At 36.6% G+C, this 13140-nt stretch overlaps 1 protein-coding gene across 1 annotated transcript in view; it reads right to left on the reverse strand.

The window, feature by feature from the left end:
* Nucleotides 1–401: 401 nt before the first annotated feature.
* Nucleotides 402–13140, reverse strand: part of NHLRC2 (NHL repeat containing 2) — a 61452-nt gene continuing 48713 nt past the window's right edge. Inside the window, exon 11 of the mRNA XM_027529213.1 lies at nucleotides 402–8053. Coding sequence (XP_027385014.1) covers nucleotides 7797–8053 — 257 coding nt within the window. The 3' untranslated portion in view covers nucleotides 402–7796. The remainder of the gene's footprint in view (nucleotides 8054–13140) is intronic.

Raw genomic sequence — 13140 nt, forward strand, 5'->3', positions numbered from 1 at the left:
TTAAAAATTCCTTAATGGCGTCTAGCTTATTGAAATGCTAGAGGATGCACATCACTCAAGCTTTGGCCGCTGCCTACCCTCTTGACATTGTCCCCGTCCTCCTGACCCCATCGAGCGCAGCAAGTTTGTACCGGCCTCTCTGCCTTCTCTTTTTTAATGGAATGAAGTACAGGCAGTTGTATTATCCATAACCCCTGGTTTTAACCCCTCTCCCTAAAACTCCTGAATCACTTAACACAAAAGCTAGGATCATATGACTCACGTCTACTGGTCACCCTCATCTTGCCTCCCTGCCTCCTCCCACCCAAACTAAGCACCATTTTTAATCTGGATGATAGGATTCCAAGCAGCAAAATGATCTCATGGTATACTTACAACAGAAAGCATAAAAAAGAGAAACATAGCTTTAGAGGGAAAATATTTAATCTATTTCATGAAAAAAATGTACAAAGCTTTAGAAAAGAGGCATTCGGTTTCAGTGTACAGTCTGAACACATTCTGGTTTTCTATAACTGCATGAATTATACACTTCTTTTGAGTTGGTAATGAAGGCCACTGCGCTCTCATTCCAAACCATCTTAACACATGTACTTAAAGTCACTGAAAAGACTTGAAATAAATGTAGAAATACAGTGTTGTACAAAAATATATTACTCTATCTACATGAAATGCTTACAAATGCAGACCAAGTCAATTCTTTTAGAACTCAACCAAGTCTAATACATGATCCTGTAAACTGGATTTCAATTGCATCTTTTATCTTTGAAGAAAAAATAGACATAATCAAACTCTTGGAATGACAGAGATGAAGTCAGCACAGCAGACCAACTCTATTCTCAAAGATAAAACCACAACTTTATGCACACACAAGAGGAGAAGAGTCTGAGTTTTTAAAACTTGACAAATTTATGAAATGTTACAATTTGAAAGTGATTGTGTGTATATATATGTATGTATATGTGTATGTATGTGATATATATGTATCACAGCACACTTTGATTAATCCATAATCCACATGTAAAGTAATGACAGCAATTAAAGCATTTCTAAACTGGCTCTCAATGCATCCTAACAGTGAAAACTTCAAACTTTTACAAAATATTAACCTATGTATAACATAATTAGAAACATATACCTGAAGTAGAGTAAAATTGATTTTAAAGTCATGTAGCACAATGTTCTCCTTCTTCAGAAACTGAAATATTAAGAATTTTAGAAAAAAAAATTTACCACAACAAAACCAATCTACTATATCTGTCATTTGTGGAACCATACAGTTCCTCATTGAAACTTCTACAGACACTACTGTTTTCAAAGAGAGGGAAGCCCAAAGTGTGGAGAGGATGTGGTTGTGTACTCCTACAGGTAAATTTGGGTGATGAACATCAGAGGCACACAGAGAAAGTACATTCCAACTCCACACACACACACACACACACACTTGTTAGCATCTGAACATGTAATGAACACAACAGGTAGCCCATTCTGCACATGCTCACAGAACAAACACATTTCTGGTGGGACTAAGAATAGTGATGACAAAAATCTAAAACTAGAAGATAGTTCCTAGACTGAGCCCTTCTTCATTTTCAGAAATTAATGTGTCTATTTTTACCCTTCACTACCATCATTTATCAACTGTTTTGCCCTATATACCTTAACACATACTTATGAGCATAGCACACTAGATATTCAAAAATACTATTTAAACTGGTTCTAGTCAAATTTGAGGATTGCTTTTTTTTTCCCTCTCAGTATTATGAGGCCTCATTTCAAACATAAATATGTAACCCAGTATACTAAAAGCAAAAGGCAATAAATTCTGCTGTCCCTTTAACTCATAAAAAAAAACCTGACAATTTTGCTTAATTCTGTATTATTGAAAAACACCAGGTCTGAAAGCTGCTCCTTTAAGGGGAAGGCATCCGTACCATGCCCTGACATGTTCCAAAATGCCTGTGAGTATGTGGCTGTCCAGTGCTTCACCATGCTTGTTCAGGGCTTTTCAGGATATGGTTGGTACAGGCCAGGAGGTAGATTTGGAAGTACTTACAATTCTTTCCTTTTGGTCATGGGGCTTTCAACAGAATAAAATGTCCTTTGGTCCACTTGAGAGCGACACGCCAATGTGGAAAAGGGACATCCCAAACAAGGAATAACTATAGCTAGGCTAAGAGTCCACAGGTATCTAGGGTTCCACTTTCCAACTCCAACTTTTGACAAAAACTAAACCAAATCAGCACACTCAGAAACAAAGGGGATGCAGTCAGAGAGGCCGACCACGCTGCCTCCTGTTCTGCTTTTCCCAGGCTGTGGTCAGACTGGCAGCCCTGGCCCAAAGCAGCTAGGCTGACCTGCAGTCTAATAATACATGAAAGGGCCAAGCTGTGCAGGGCAGGGAATACACACAGGAGGTTAGTCCCGCCTCTAGCTCTTAAGGCCATGCTTTCTATCATCCTACTGCTAGGAAAAGAGGGGGTGGAGACATACTTTTAAGTAGTCAGGACAAAATCATGATTTATGGTTACTGTGAATTCATTTAAATAAACTATGTGCCCCTAGAAGAGGAAAAAGGAGGAAATCTTGGTGATTAACAGTTAATTCTACTTGTAAAGTGTAACACTTCCATCTCTTAAAGTTGATGTACATTTCCTGATAGATTTCTGATTTGGAATTTTATAACAATATTAACAAATTCTAATAATATTTAAATTAGCAGATGATAAATGAAAACCATTTACATTCTTGTATCTGGATGCTCATGAATCATAATCACCGGTAGGCAGCATTCTACGTCATATCTTTTAATAGAACCGAAAGCTGGAATAATAGGGTGATCTGGTGAAAACTTTACTAGAATAGAACTGCATAGATCTTGAGTCTTGGGGGGCAGGGTGGGATGAGGTCTATATACTGCAGTAGTTATGAATCAAGTAGGCAGATGATTCTGGGTGTTAACAGATGGGCCGAGTATTATGTTTCTATAGCTCACTTTGGTCATTAAAACAGTTATTTTCTTAAATATGAACAAGCTTTCAAAAGTTTGAGACAGTCCTGTACTAAGAATCCAGTTATACTTGTGACAAGGTCTTATAATTACCTTCTGAAGACCAATTAAAATAACATCGTTGGAACTAATACTGAATGGCTAGTTAATTCTTTAATACATCCATCTGCCAAGAAAAACGCTTGATAATATCTGAATTTAAGAAAGAATGGTACATAAAATCTTCTGGGAGAGACAATTATACAGACTGTTCCAAACCCTGAAGGATAACTATGTATAATGAAAAGTCCAAAAAGCTGATATTAATTAAATGGATTTACTTTAAACTTCAAAAACAATCACTACTAGGACTTTTGAAGTTCTTTGGGTTGATTAGTTACTATATATAACTATGGAAGATTTATGCTTAAAAAACAAACACACACTTTTAAAGGCAGGCATAGAAGCATGGTGGTTGAGTAGATGCACCCAGGTTCGGCCAGCCCTAAATGTCTGATCTCAATTACGCTGGTCTAAGTGCTTACCACTTCTTTGTGTCTCAGTTTCCTCATCAGAGAAATAAGGAAAACTAGAACCTCTCTAATAAGGTGGCTGTGAGGATTAAATTAGTTGATACACAGAAAGCACTTAGAAAAGTGCCAGGCACATAGTTAGCACTGAATAGATTTAGCTATTATTCTTATAACTTTTTTCAAATACTGCAAAGGCTTAAGAAAGCATTCACAAAAATAAATACTCTTAATCCCAGTTTGTTTGCACTCTACGTCTAGGAGTAGAGCTAGAAATTAGTAGGAGATCTGTGTTCAAATAAAAGACCCATCACCCACTAGTCACTCAATCATTCAGCAAAACTGGCTGAGCAACTGCCTGCCCCGGGCACCCCCCAGCATCAGGCATTACTCGGGGAGTGCTGAACTTGAGACATGAAGCCAACATTCTAAAGCTGTTTCCTCAGTGTAAAACGGACATAAGATCTACCTGTCTGATTCGTGAGGCGAAATGCATGAAGGCACTTGGAATTCCGGCTTGGGAAAGCACCATCAGTGGATATTCCAGGAACATGGTTTAGGGTATGTCTGGACTCTCTCAAAGGAAGCTCATCAGTCATCATTCCAGGTCTTAAAAAAGTTCTTAAAACTGTAGGTTGTTTCTTTATAACATGGTTTATAAAACAGTAACATATTTATTATAAAACTATTTCTCTTCTTGAATCCCAGCACTGCAGAGAGTATTAACATACCACACAGTTGGTAGAGGAAGTTTCCTTTAGAAACTGCAGTTGCGAAGAAAGTGTGAAGCCATGTGTTTTATGGTCATAAATTATTATCATTATTATTACTAGACCAATAACTGGCAGTTCCATTATCTACTAATTGCTATACAAATACTGTTTCACTGAGCCCTTACAGCAACCCCATAAGGCAGGTATAGTGACCCCATTTAATAGGGCAGAATCCAAGTGACTGCAAAGCCTGTGTTCATAAACACTATACTACATCACACAATAAAATCACTAGCAGCAAAAGCCACAATTATTTTTGTCTCCACCAAATCACAAACTGAAGAGAACTGGTAGATCAAAGAGCTCTAAACTGAGTTCTGACCTTCCGTGATAAAAGTGACTTCAGAAAAAGTTAGTATGTAACTAGTGCTTACTGTTCAGTTCATTTTAAGTCTTTAAAAGCATATTCCCGTTCTTTTTTTTAATAACCCATTGTTCAATTAAAAAAAACAGAAAAAGTAAAAAATATTCACAATTCCACCATTCATAGTCCACCACATGACAGTCCCTCTGCATATATTTTCATGCAACTCATGAGTTAAGAAATTTAGTTTTTGATGACTGTTCTTATGTCAAATATAATGGTTAGACTGTTTCTAATCGGCAGATATAAACTAATACTAAATGCTGGGCAAGTAGAAAATTACTATATTACAGAGATATGTATTGTTAATGTCTTCCCAAATTTTCCAACTATGAAAAAGCAAGCAGAGAGCAACTTATCTCAGTAGTACCATCTCCAGAGTATACTGGCCATGTGAGAAATTTAGTTGATCTTTGTATCTGTGTAAGTATATAGACACGTACATTCATCTACATATACTAAGCTTTTGGGGGCTGTGTTAAAATTTATAGCTTTCTGCAGGCCTGATAATACTATAGGTAAATGTATTATTACAATAGTTTAGGAGAAAGTTGCTTAGTCGTTGAACTTTGCCAAAGTTACACTTATGGGTGATTAAACTGTAAAGTTTTCCCTTGTGGACAGGTTAAATATTTGCTTGAGCATTTCCAAGATAACCAAAATTCTTTTCAGAGATATCAATTCTGACTATAAATTCAGAAAAGAAAATTTTACCATTTGTGAAGTGATATAAAGAATGGTAGAAAAAAACAGTGACAGAGAAGCAGAATAATTTGGGGCAAAGATTCCAGGTATTGCGTCTAAGTGTATATAATGCCACATCACTGGCAATTTGATTATGGTGACTAACACTAAAATCGTTTTTCAAACTATCACTGAACATAACTTTTGCTTTTCTTCATGCCATACATTTAAAAACAGAGTCAGGAATCACAGAAGTTTTTAAAAATGAACTTTCTAGTGCTTTCTATCATGTAAGAGGTTTATTATGTTAGTCATAAATTCTAAGAACCTATTTATATTGCTTAGCATGATTGACAAAAAAAATCATGTAATCTGTATACATAATATTTTGAATGTGAAAAACAATGTAGATTACTGGCTGGGTAAGAATAAGAATATTCAATAGAACTGTAGTTAAAAATCAAGAAGAGCATAAGCTTAATTCTAACAGAAAACTCTATACAGACAAAATGGACATTAATATATTCTAGAAATGTTTTTAGATTTTAATGTACATGAAAATATATACTGTGTGTAAGTTCATGCATAATACTGCAAAAATAATTATCAAGCATTCCTGAATTAGCAAGTTAAAAGTGTATATATTTTCTTCAGAGAGTGAAACTGTTTATGTCCTTAAATAGGAAAAAATTAAGCCAAACTATTTTCATTCTGTCCAGCTGGAAATGAGAAGTATAATAATAAAATGAGATTTTAAAAATGACTATGGCCTATTCTCCATAAAAGAGAATGTCAATATTATATATTCTTTTATTACAGAACATTTTTTTTTAATGGAGAGAAAAGGTTTATGAAGTACTTATATATAATTTTAAACAGAATTTCTTTTAACTTTACATTTATTCTTCTCTTTAAATATAGCTTTAGGAGGCTACAAATTAAATAGTCATGATCTATGCATTCCCTTACTTCATATTTAGGTAATCTGAAATAGTATGTTCAAAACTGTATTTCAAAAGAATATAAAGATATGGGCAGATGATTATGCTTAAAATATTACAATTCAAACAGCACTGGTTTTGAAGCAACAAGGCGTATTATGCTATATTGTCTATAAATATTTACTGAATAAGTATGATTCACCTGTTGTTTTTAAAATCTTGTAAGCTGATTAAACCACAAACATGTGGAATCAGTTTTGGTAAAAACAAGCAGAGTCTTTTAAAACAGTTATAAAGAGAAAGCATCACGGAAAAAAAAAAAAACCTTTCCTATATCTTCTGGTGACTATTTCTTTTAAGGTTAGAAAAAACACACCAAAAACAGGATCATCAAGTCACTGTATGTTTCAGCCTTAATATTTTAAAGTAATATATTAAGATATACTATACATAATGAAAGCATAAAAGTGCTTCATATTGAAATTTTCACCTTGAAGGCTTAACAGCTATTTTTTAAAAAATCACAATAATGATAATTTAAATTCTCAATATGGGAACCAAAAAAACCCTAAACCTAGCAAATCTGCATTTAATGCTTCAACTGAAATGTAAATTTCTAATACAACATATATACCCATTTGCATCGGACTCAGCTGTAACAATTAATTCTTTACCATTAAGTGGTGTCACATGCAGTAATGTGTTCTGAAGTCCCTTTCTCTTTGAAAGTCCTAATATTTCTAAGGAGTCATTCATTACTAAGACTGTTCATTCATTACTAAAACTGTTCATTCAGAAAAATGTTAAAAGGAGTCTGTATATGTCCTTAGAGACTCCAACTTTCAGAAATATAGAAATATATTTTCTGTAAATAGAAATATACAGAATATTTAACATACCATCAATAATGGTATGCTAAAATAGCAAATAATTTATAACCATAAATATATCTCAAATGAGAAAATCACAGACGAGAACAAGGAACATTTTTACCACCTAGATGCTCTTTAAACCACTACTGTGATGAAGACATTTTTTTTCTTGATCTAAAACAGACCCTACGCCTTGAATGGCAGGTGTCCTTATATCAACACGTGGACTGGATCTTAAGCTCTGTTTAAAGTTACTGTGAAATTTACACATTCAGATGTGCTGCTTCATAAAAGGTAAAAAAGTTAGTTAAAACATTTGGTATCATTATTGTTATCAGTAGTCACTGAAAATTATCTCATGATAATATTCTTTCCTGTAACATGGACTTAAGTCTTGTGCCAAGTAACAGCACAGATTACAGAATCATGGTTCAAATCATGGTCAGTGACTTCGTTGGTACACAGCCGGAATGAAGGAATTTGTCTATAATAAATAATTAAATAAGGAGCATACTTTATTTTAATATCAGGTGCTAGAACTGAACTGGGTTTCTGGGTACCCGGAGGCAGAAATAAAGTTTCTTTTCATAAATTACAGTAATGGTGGGGAGCAAGAAGAGGTGGCACTGGGTTGCTAGCCAGCTTGCTAAAATATATACTTGAGTTCCACTGGAGGTATGCAGTCTTGCTGTGTATCAGTTATCTGTAAAGGCTGACTGAACAAAATTCCCTTCATCATACAGGCACTACTGTCTGAGCTACAGTAATAGAGAAATACGCTGATAGACAGAATGGCCTCAAGTGATAAACAATCTCCAGGAATCTGCAGTGAGATTGTTGGTTGATTGGAAATGCTTTCTATCTCTCCAGATGGTATCTGTCCTTGAAGAAGCCATTCATTGCCTAGAAAATAAAGACATAAATTATTAAGACTGCATAAGAAATTGAGTAGGAAATCAGACAAACTTTACAAACACTAGATTTACTCAACTAACAATATTTACTGCTGCTGCTAAGTCACTTCAGTTGTGTCCGACTTTGTGCGACACCAGGATGGCAGCCCACCAGGCTCCCCCGTCCCTGGGATTCTCCAGGCAAGAACACTGGAGTGGGTTGCCATTTCCTTCTCCAATGCATGAAAGTGAAGTCATTCAGTCGTGTCCGACTCTTCGAGACCCCATGGACTGCAGCCCACCAGGCTCCTCCGTCCATGGGATTTTCCAGGCAAGAGTACTGGAGTGGTGTGCCATTGCCTTCTCGAATGATATTTACTGAAAGCCTCTAAATGCCAGGCATTGTGCTCTGTGTGAGGGACACAAGATATAAGTCCCTAATCTAGCCATCTTGATATCAAATTAAAATTCTTTCTTTGAACACTGCAAACATAAATATAAATTAATTTTTATTGAAATCAAGATGAATATTACAAGTATGGTTATAGATTTAAAATGTGGTAAAATTAAAATGAAAATGTAGAAATGAAACCTATTAATAAGTCCTAGAAATAAACATAAGACACTTCAGAAAATAGTTAATTTTTACCAGATAAAAGTATCTAGAAATATAATATGCAAACTACAAAACAAGCCAGGGAAAACAAACGTATGTACAACTCTGCAGTGACTTTCCATTAAAGACAGTGATGAATTATTGACTATCCAAAGGAAATAAAAAAAATTGATTTTTTTTTTCAGAAACAAGTAACACTGCATACATTATTCCAATAGACTCAGTGTAAAAGACAAGTCTTTGTTTACTTCATTTTAATACATAAGACTCCTCTGAGAGTTAAATATATAGATCATCTATACAACAAACATCTAAAAATCACTAAAAATCTGTCTTCTAGTATTAAAGTTTTTAAAACGTCTTCAGTCACCCAATGCCTTCTCTCCAAAGGAATGTGTGTGTCACTCTGAGGAAGCACATACCTAGGCTAACAGCGTTAGAGGGGCTTAGCTATTAAGAGCCAGTGTTTGGGAAATGCAGGGCATGCTTTCCTGCCATCTGAAATAGAACTGAACAAAATCTAATGACTTACCAACAACTCAGGGCTATCTGTACAAAAACTGGACCATCTACTGAGCAGTGATGAAATTCTATGTCTGTTTTTTTAGCTTCTCTTTCTTTTTTGACCTCAGGATGAGTCAACAGACCACAGCACCTGTCTCTACCTGTGCTCTTCATCTCTCCTTTAGTTTAGTGCTTCTAATATTCTGTTGATTGAAAAATTAAATTTGAGAAAAATATATCAAGTAAGAGTAAGGAAACTGTGAAAGGTGAGACTCTAAAGAGTTAAATGCAGAGCTTTTAAACATAATTCTTTTTGAAGTCTCTGGACTTCTTTGCTTATTTCTGCACTGAGGAATATGTTTGATTTTGTTATACAGCAGATTAGTAAGGGAACTTATATGTTAAATGAAAACAGGAAAATAATAAATTATGCTATTTTAATGTCCAGGTTTAAAAATAAAAGTGTTTCTGTAGACAATTTTCAGATACTTCACATGAAGGATTTGTGAAGCACAATATGCCCTTGGGGCTTTTATACTGCCATTTATTTATTAATTTATTGGCTTAAAACCTTCCCATAAATGCTGGCAGCTTTAAGACTAGACCCACCAAAATTTAGTTAAAAATCAGTGTTATGGTCTCTAAATAACAAGCCAAGAATAAAAAATGTCCTTTAATCACAGGTTTACAAATGTATCCTATAAAATAATATACTCAAAGACTTAAATTATTAGGATTCTTGCTTGAAAGTTTATTTGTCCCTATACCAAAACAAATTGTTTCCCTGGTGGCTCAGCGGTAAAGAATCTGCCTGCAGTGCAGGAGATGTGGGTTTGATCCTTGGGTGAGGAAGATCCCCTGAAGAAGGAAATGGCAACCCATTTCAGTAATGGCAACCCATTTTCCATTGCTTGGGAAATCCCACGGACAGAGGAGCCTGGCGGGCTACAGTCCATAGGGTCACAAAGAGTTGGACATGAGTTGGCAACTAATGCACAATACAATAAAAACAGAACCAATGCCTTGGATAAGTGTTAAGATAACTAAGAATTTTCTCTATAGGTTATTTCATTTTCCTTTAACACTATCTATACTTTGTACTCTAATAACTCAATATTAGTATCATTAACTTGTATAACTGACAAAGTAGAGTGAAAATAAGCATGTTAATTTACCAGTATCCTACTTAAAAATAATGTTTAATTTCATGGAGAGAAATTAAATTAACATGATCTCCCAGTGATGCAATGCTTTCAGACTAATGGACCTAGGCAGAACAGCTGAACTGGCAGTCGAGGACTTGCTCTAAACTTACTGAGGAGTGAATGGCCAGGGTCTGAGCTCTCTTCTGCCCACAATCCTAGCTCCAAACATCCGCTAGTGCCGCATGGCTCAGAACTCTCCTCTGCAGGGAGTGGATGGTGGTGATCTTTTCACAGGCTCAGTCGGTCCCTCCAGAGCCAGCACAGTTTCTTCTGGCTAGCCTACCAAGAGCTCTCTGCTCTCTTGCGTGGATTCCAAGTGGGCAGTTGCAGGACAATAGCTGCTGCCCTGAGAATGTACCAAGGTGTGTGTGTGAGCAGGCATGAGAGAGGTGAAGTAGGGCAGGAAAAACTGAGTGAGAACATGTGCGAGAGCATGGGAGGCTCGGACAGAAGAAGATCACTAGAGACAAGATGTCAGAATTCCATTATGGACTACAACTATTTCACTTTGAAATTACTGCCTACTTTGCTGGAGACGCTGGAAAGCACTGCTATAAGACAAGCAGTATACTGATTACTTGTAAATTCATGAAATAAGTTCACACTGATTCAAATACACACCCAAATCTTAACATAATTTACAGTAACTGAATACTTTGAGAAAAGGCTCAAAGATCACAAATTAGACAGTGAGGACAAAGGCTCTGCCTGGATTCTAATCACAGTAATTCGTTTGTATTCAATTACACATCCTCTTCCAACAATGTTTTTTCTTCTACTCGAATGGCATACTTTTAAGCAATGGCTTTGGCATTCATTTTCTTGTAGCAAGCAAGTTAATGGGGCTCAAGTGCTACTCTGGGAATCCCTGGAGAAGAAAACACAGATTCAGGCTTAATAACTGGTCTCAATGGACATGAATCTGAGCAAACTCTGGGAGACAGTGAAGGACAGAGAAGCCTGGTGTGCTGTAGTCCATGAGGTCACAAAAAGTCAGACATGACTGAGCAACTGAAAAAGTCAAGTCTTAATGATACTACTGAAATAAAATGAACAGCAACTGAAAGCTCTAAAGTATTTGACAAGAAACTATCTGGAAAAGTGAAAGATAATAAAACAACCAAAGAACTGAATTAGAATCTGTCAAGTTATTTCAGTTAAAAACAAGAATTAAAAAAAATTTTTAAATCATACTCAAGGGGGAAATCTAATTCTTTAGAATCTGTGCGATTTAATGGTATAGTAGTAATCACAATTAATACTGGATCAGGACTTCGGAGAACTTCTGATTAAACTACTTAGTAACTGCATTCTTTTTTTTAATTTATTTTTAATTGGAGGACAATTGCTTGACAATGTGTTGGTCTGTGCTGTGCAATGTGAATCAGCCTAAGTATACATGTATTTCCTCCCTCTTGACCCCCTTCCAAGCACCCCCCACCCTCTAGGCTGTCACAGAGCTGCTTCCTTGTGTGTAACCTTGGCTGGAGAAAAACCACTTCCATGTGGACTAGACTGACTTTCAGTTCATGACAGCCAGCCTCAAATGCAGCCTTTCAGCCGTTCAGCAGGCATACTGTATTTCCCTCACGTAGTCACCCTTTCACCTTTCGGACCCTCTTTCTTCAAACCTCCAAAACCTTCTCCCCATCCCCTTCTCACTCTCAGCTTGATGGTCACACTCCCCAACATATTAATACTAAGAAAACAAGCATGCAGAAAAACACTTCTGCAAGCATTCATCTCCACAACTTCCTAACCAGATCTCGGGGTCACACCTGGAGCCTTCCCTCCTTACCATGGAAATGCTGCCCACTTTCCTGGCAAAGACCAGTTTTCCACCTGTGCACTCGAGCCCATCTTCTCTCATATCTTCCTAAAGGATATCCACGGCTACCACACATCATCTTTTCTCTACTGATCTTTGCCATCAATAACAGCAAACACACTGCTCTCCCAACTCTGCTTTCCCCTTCAAGCAACTGCTCTCTTTCCTGTTATCTTTTTAACTAAACTCCTCAAAGAGCTATCTACATTTGCTTTCTACAGTTCCTTTCTTCTTTTTTAATTTGCTCTCATTAGGCACCTCTTTCATCATTCTGAAATAGCTCTGGTCGAGGATATAAATTAACTTTAATGTTGAATCAAAGATCAATTCTTAGCCCTTATCTTAGCTCATCTATCAACAGCACTTGACACAGCTGATCACTCTCTCCTTAAAACACCGGCTCTAGAAAACGACCTTCTCTGAGTTTTGCCTGCACGTGCTTGCTTATTCATTCTTCAGTCTCCTGTGAGGGTCCCTCTTCCCTTCCTTGATCTCTATGCTGTACTGTGCCAGAACAGAGCCACCAAAGTATAACCTAGGGATGGCTGTTGGTCCTCAACACAATGTGTTAACTCAACACAATGATAAGTTAAGTGCAGAAATGAAGAGTAAGGTTTGGAAGCTTCTGTAACATGCAAATGTGTAACTGGTGGCCTTGAGTGTTATATGTCTTTAGAAAATTAAGTTCATTTCAAGCACTAGTAACCCTGGAGCTAGTTTGAGATGGAGTGGCACAATGGAAGGGCTTCCCAAGTAGTGCTAGCAGTAAAGAATTTGCTTGTCAATGCAGGAGACGCAAGAGATGCAGGTTTGATCCCTGGGTTGGGAAGAGTCCCTGGAGGAGAAAATGGCACTCCATTCCAAAAGTCTTGCTTGGAAAATCCCACGGACAGAGGAGCCTGGCTGGCTACAGCCCATGGGGCTGCAAAGAGTCAAACATGATT

This window comes from Bos indicus x Bos taurus, chromosome 26 (genome assembly GCF_003369695.1).
Source record: "Bos indicus x Bos taurus breed Angus x Brahman F1 hybrid chromosome 26, Bos_hybrid_MaternalHap_v2.0, whole genome shotgun sequence".
Classification (NCBI taxonomy): domain Eukaryota; kingdom Metazoa; phylum Chordata; class Mammalia; order Artiodactyla; family Bovidae; genus Bos; species Bos indicus x Bos taurus.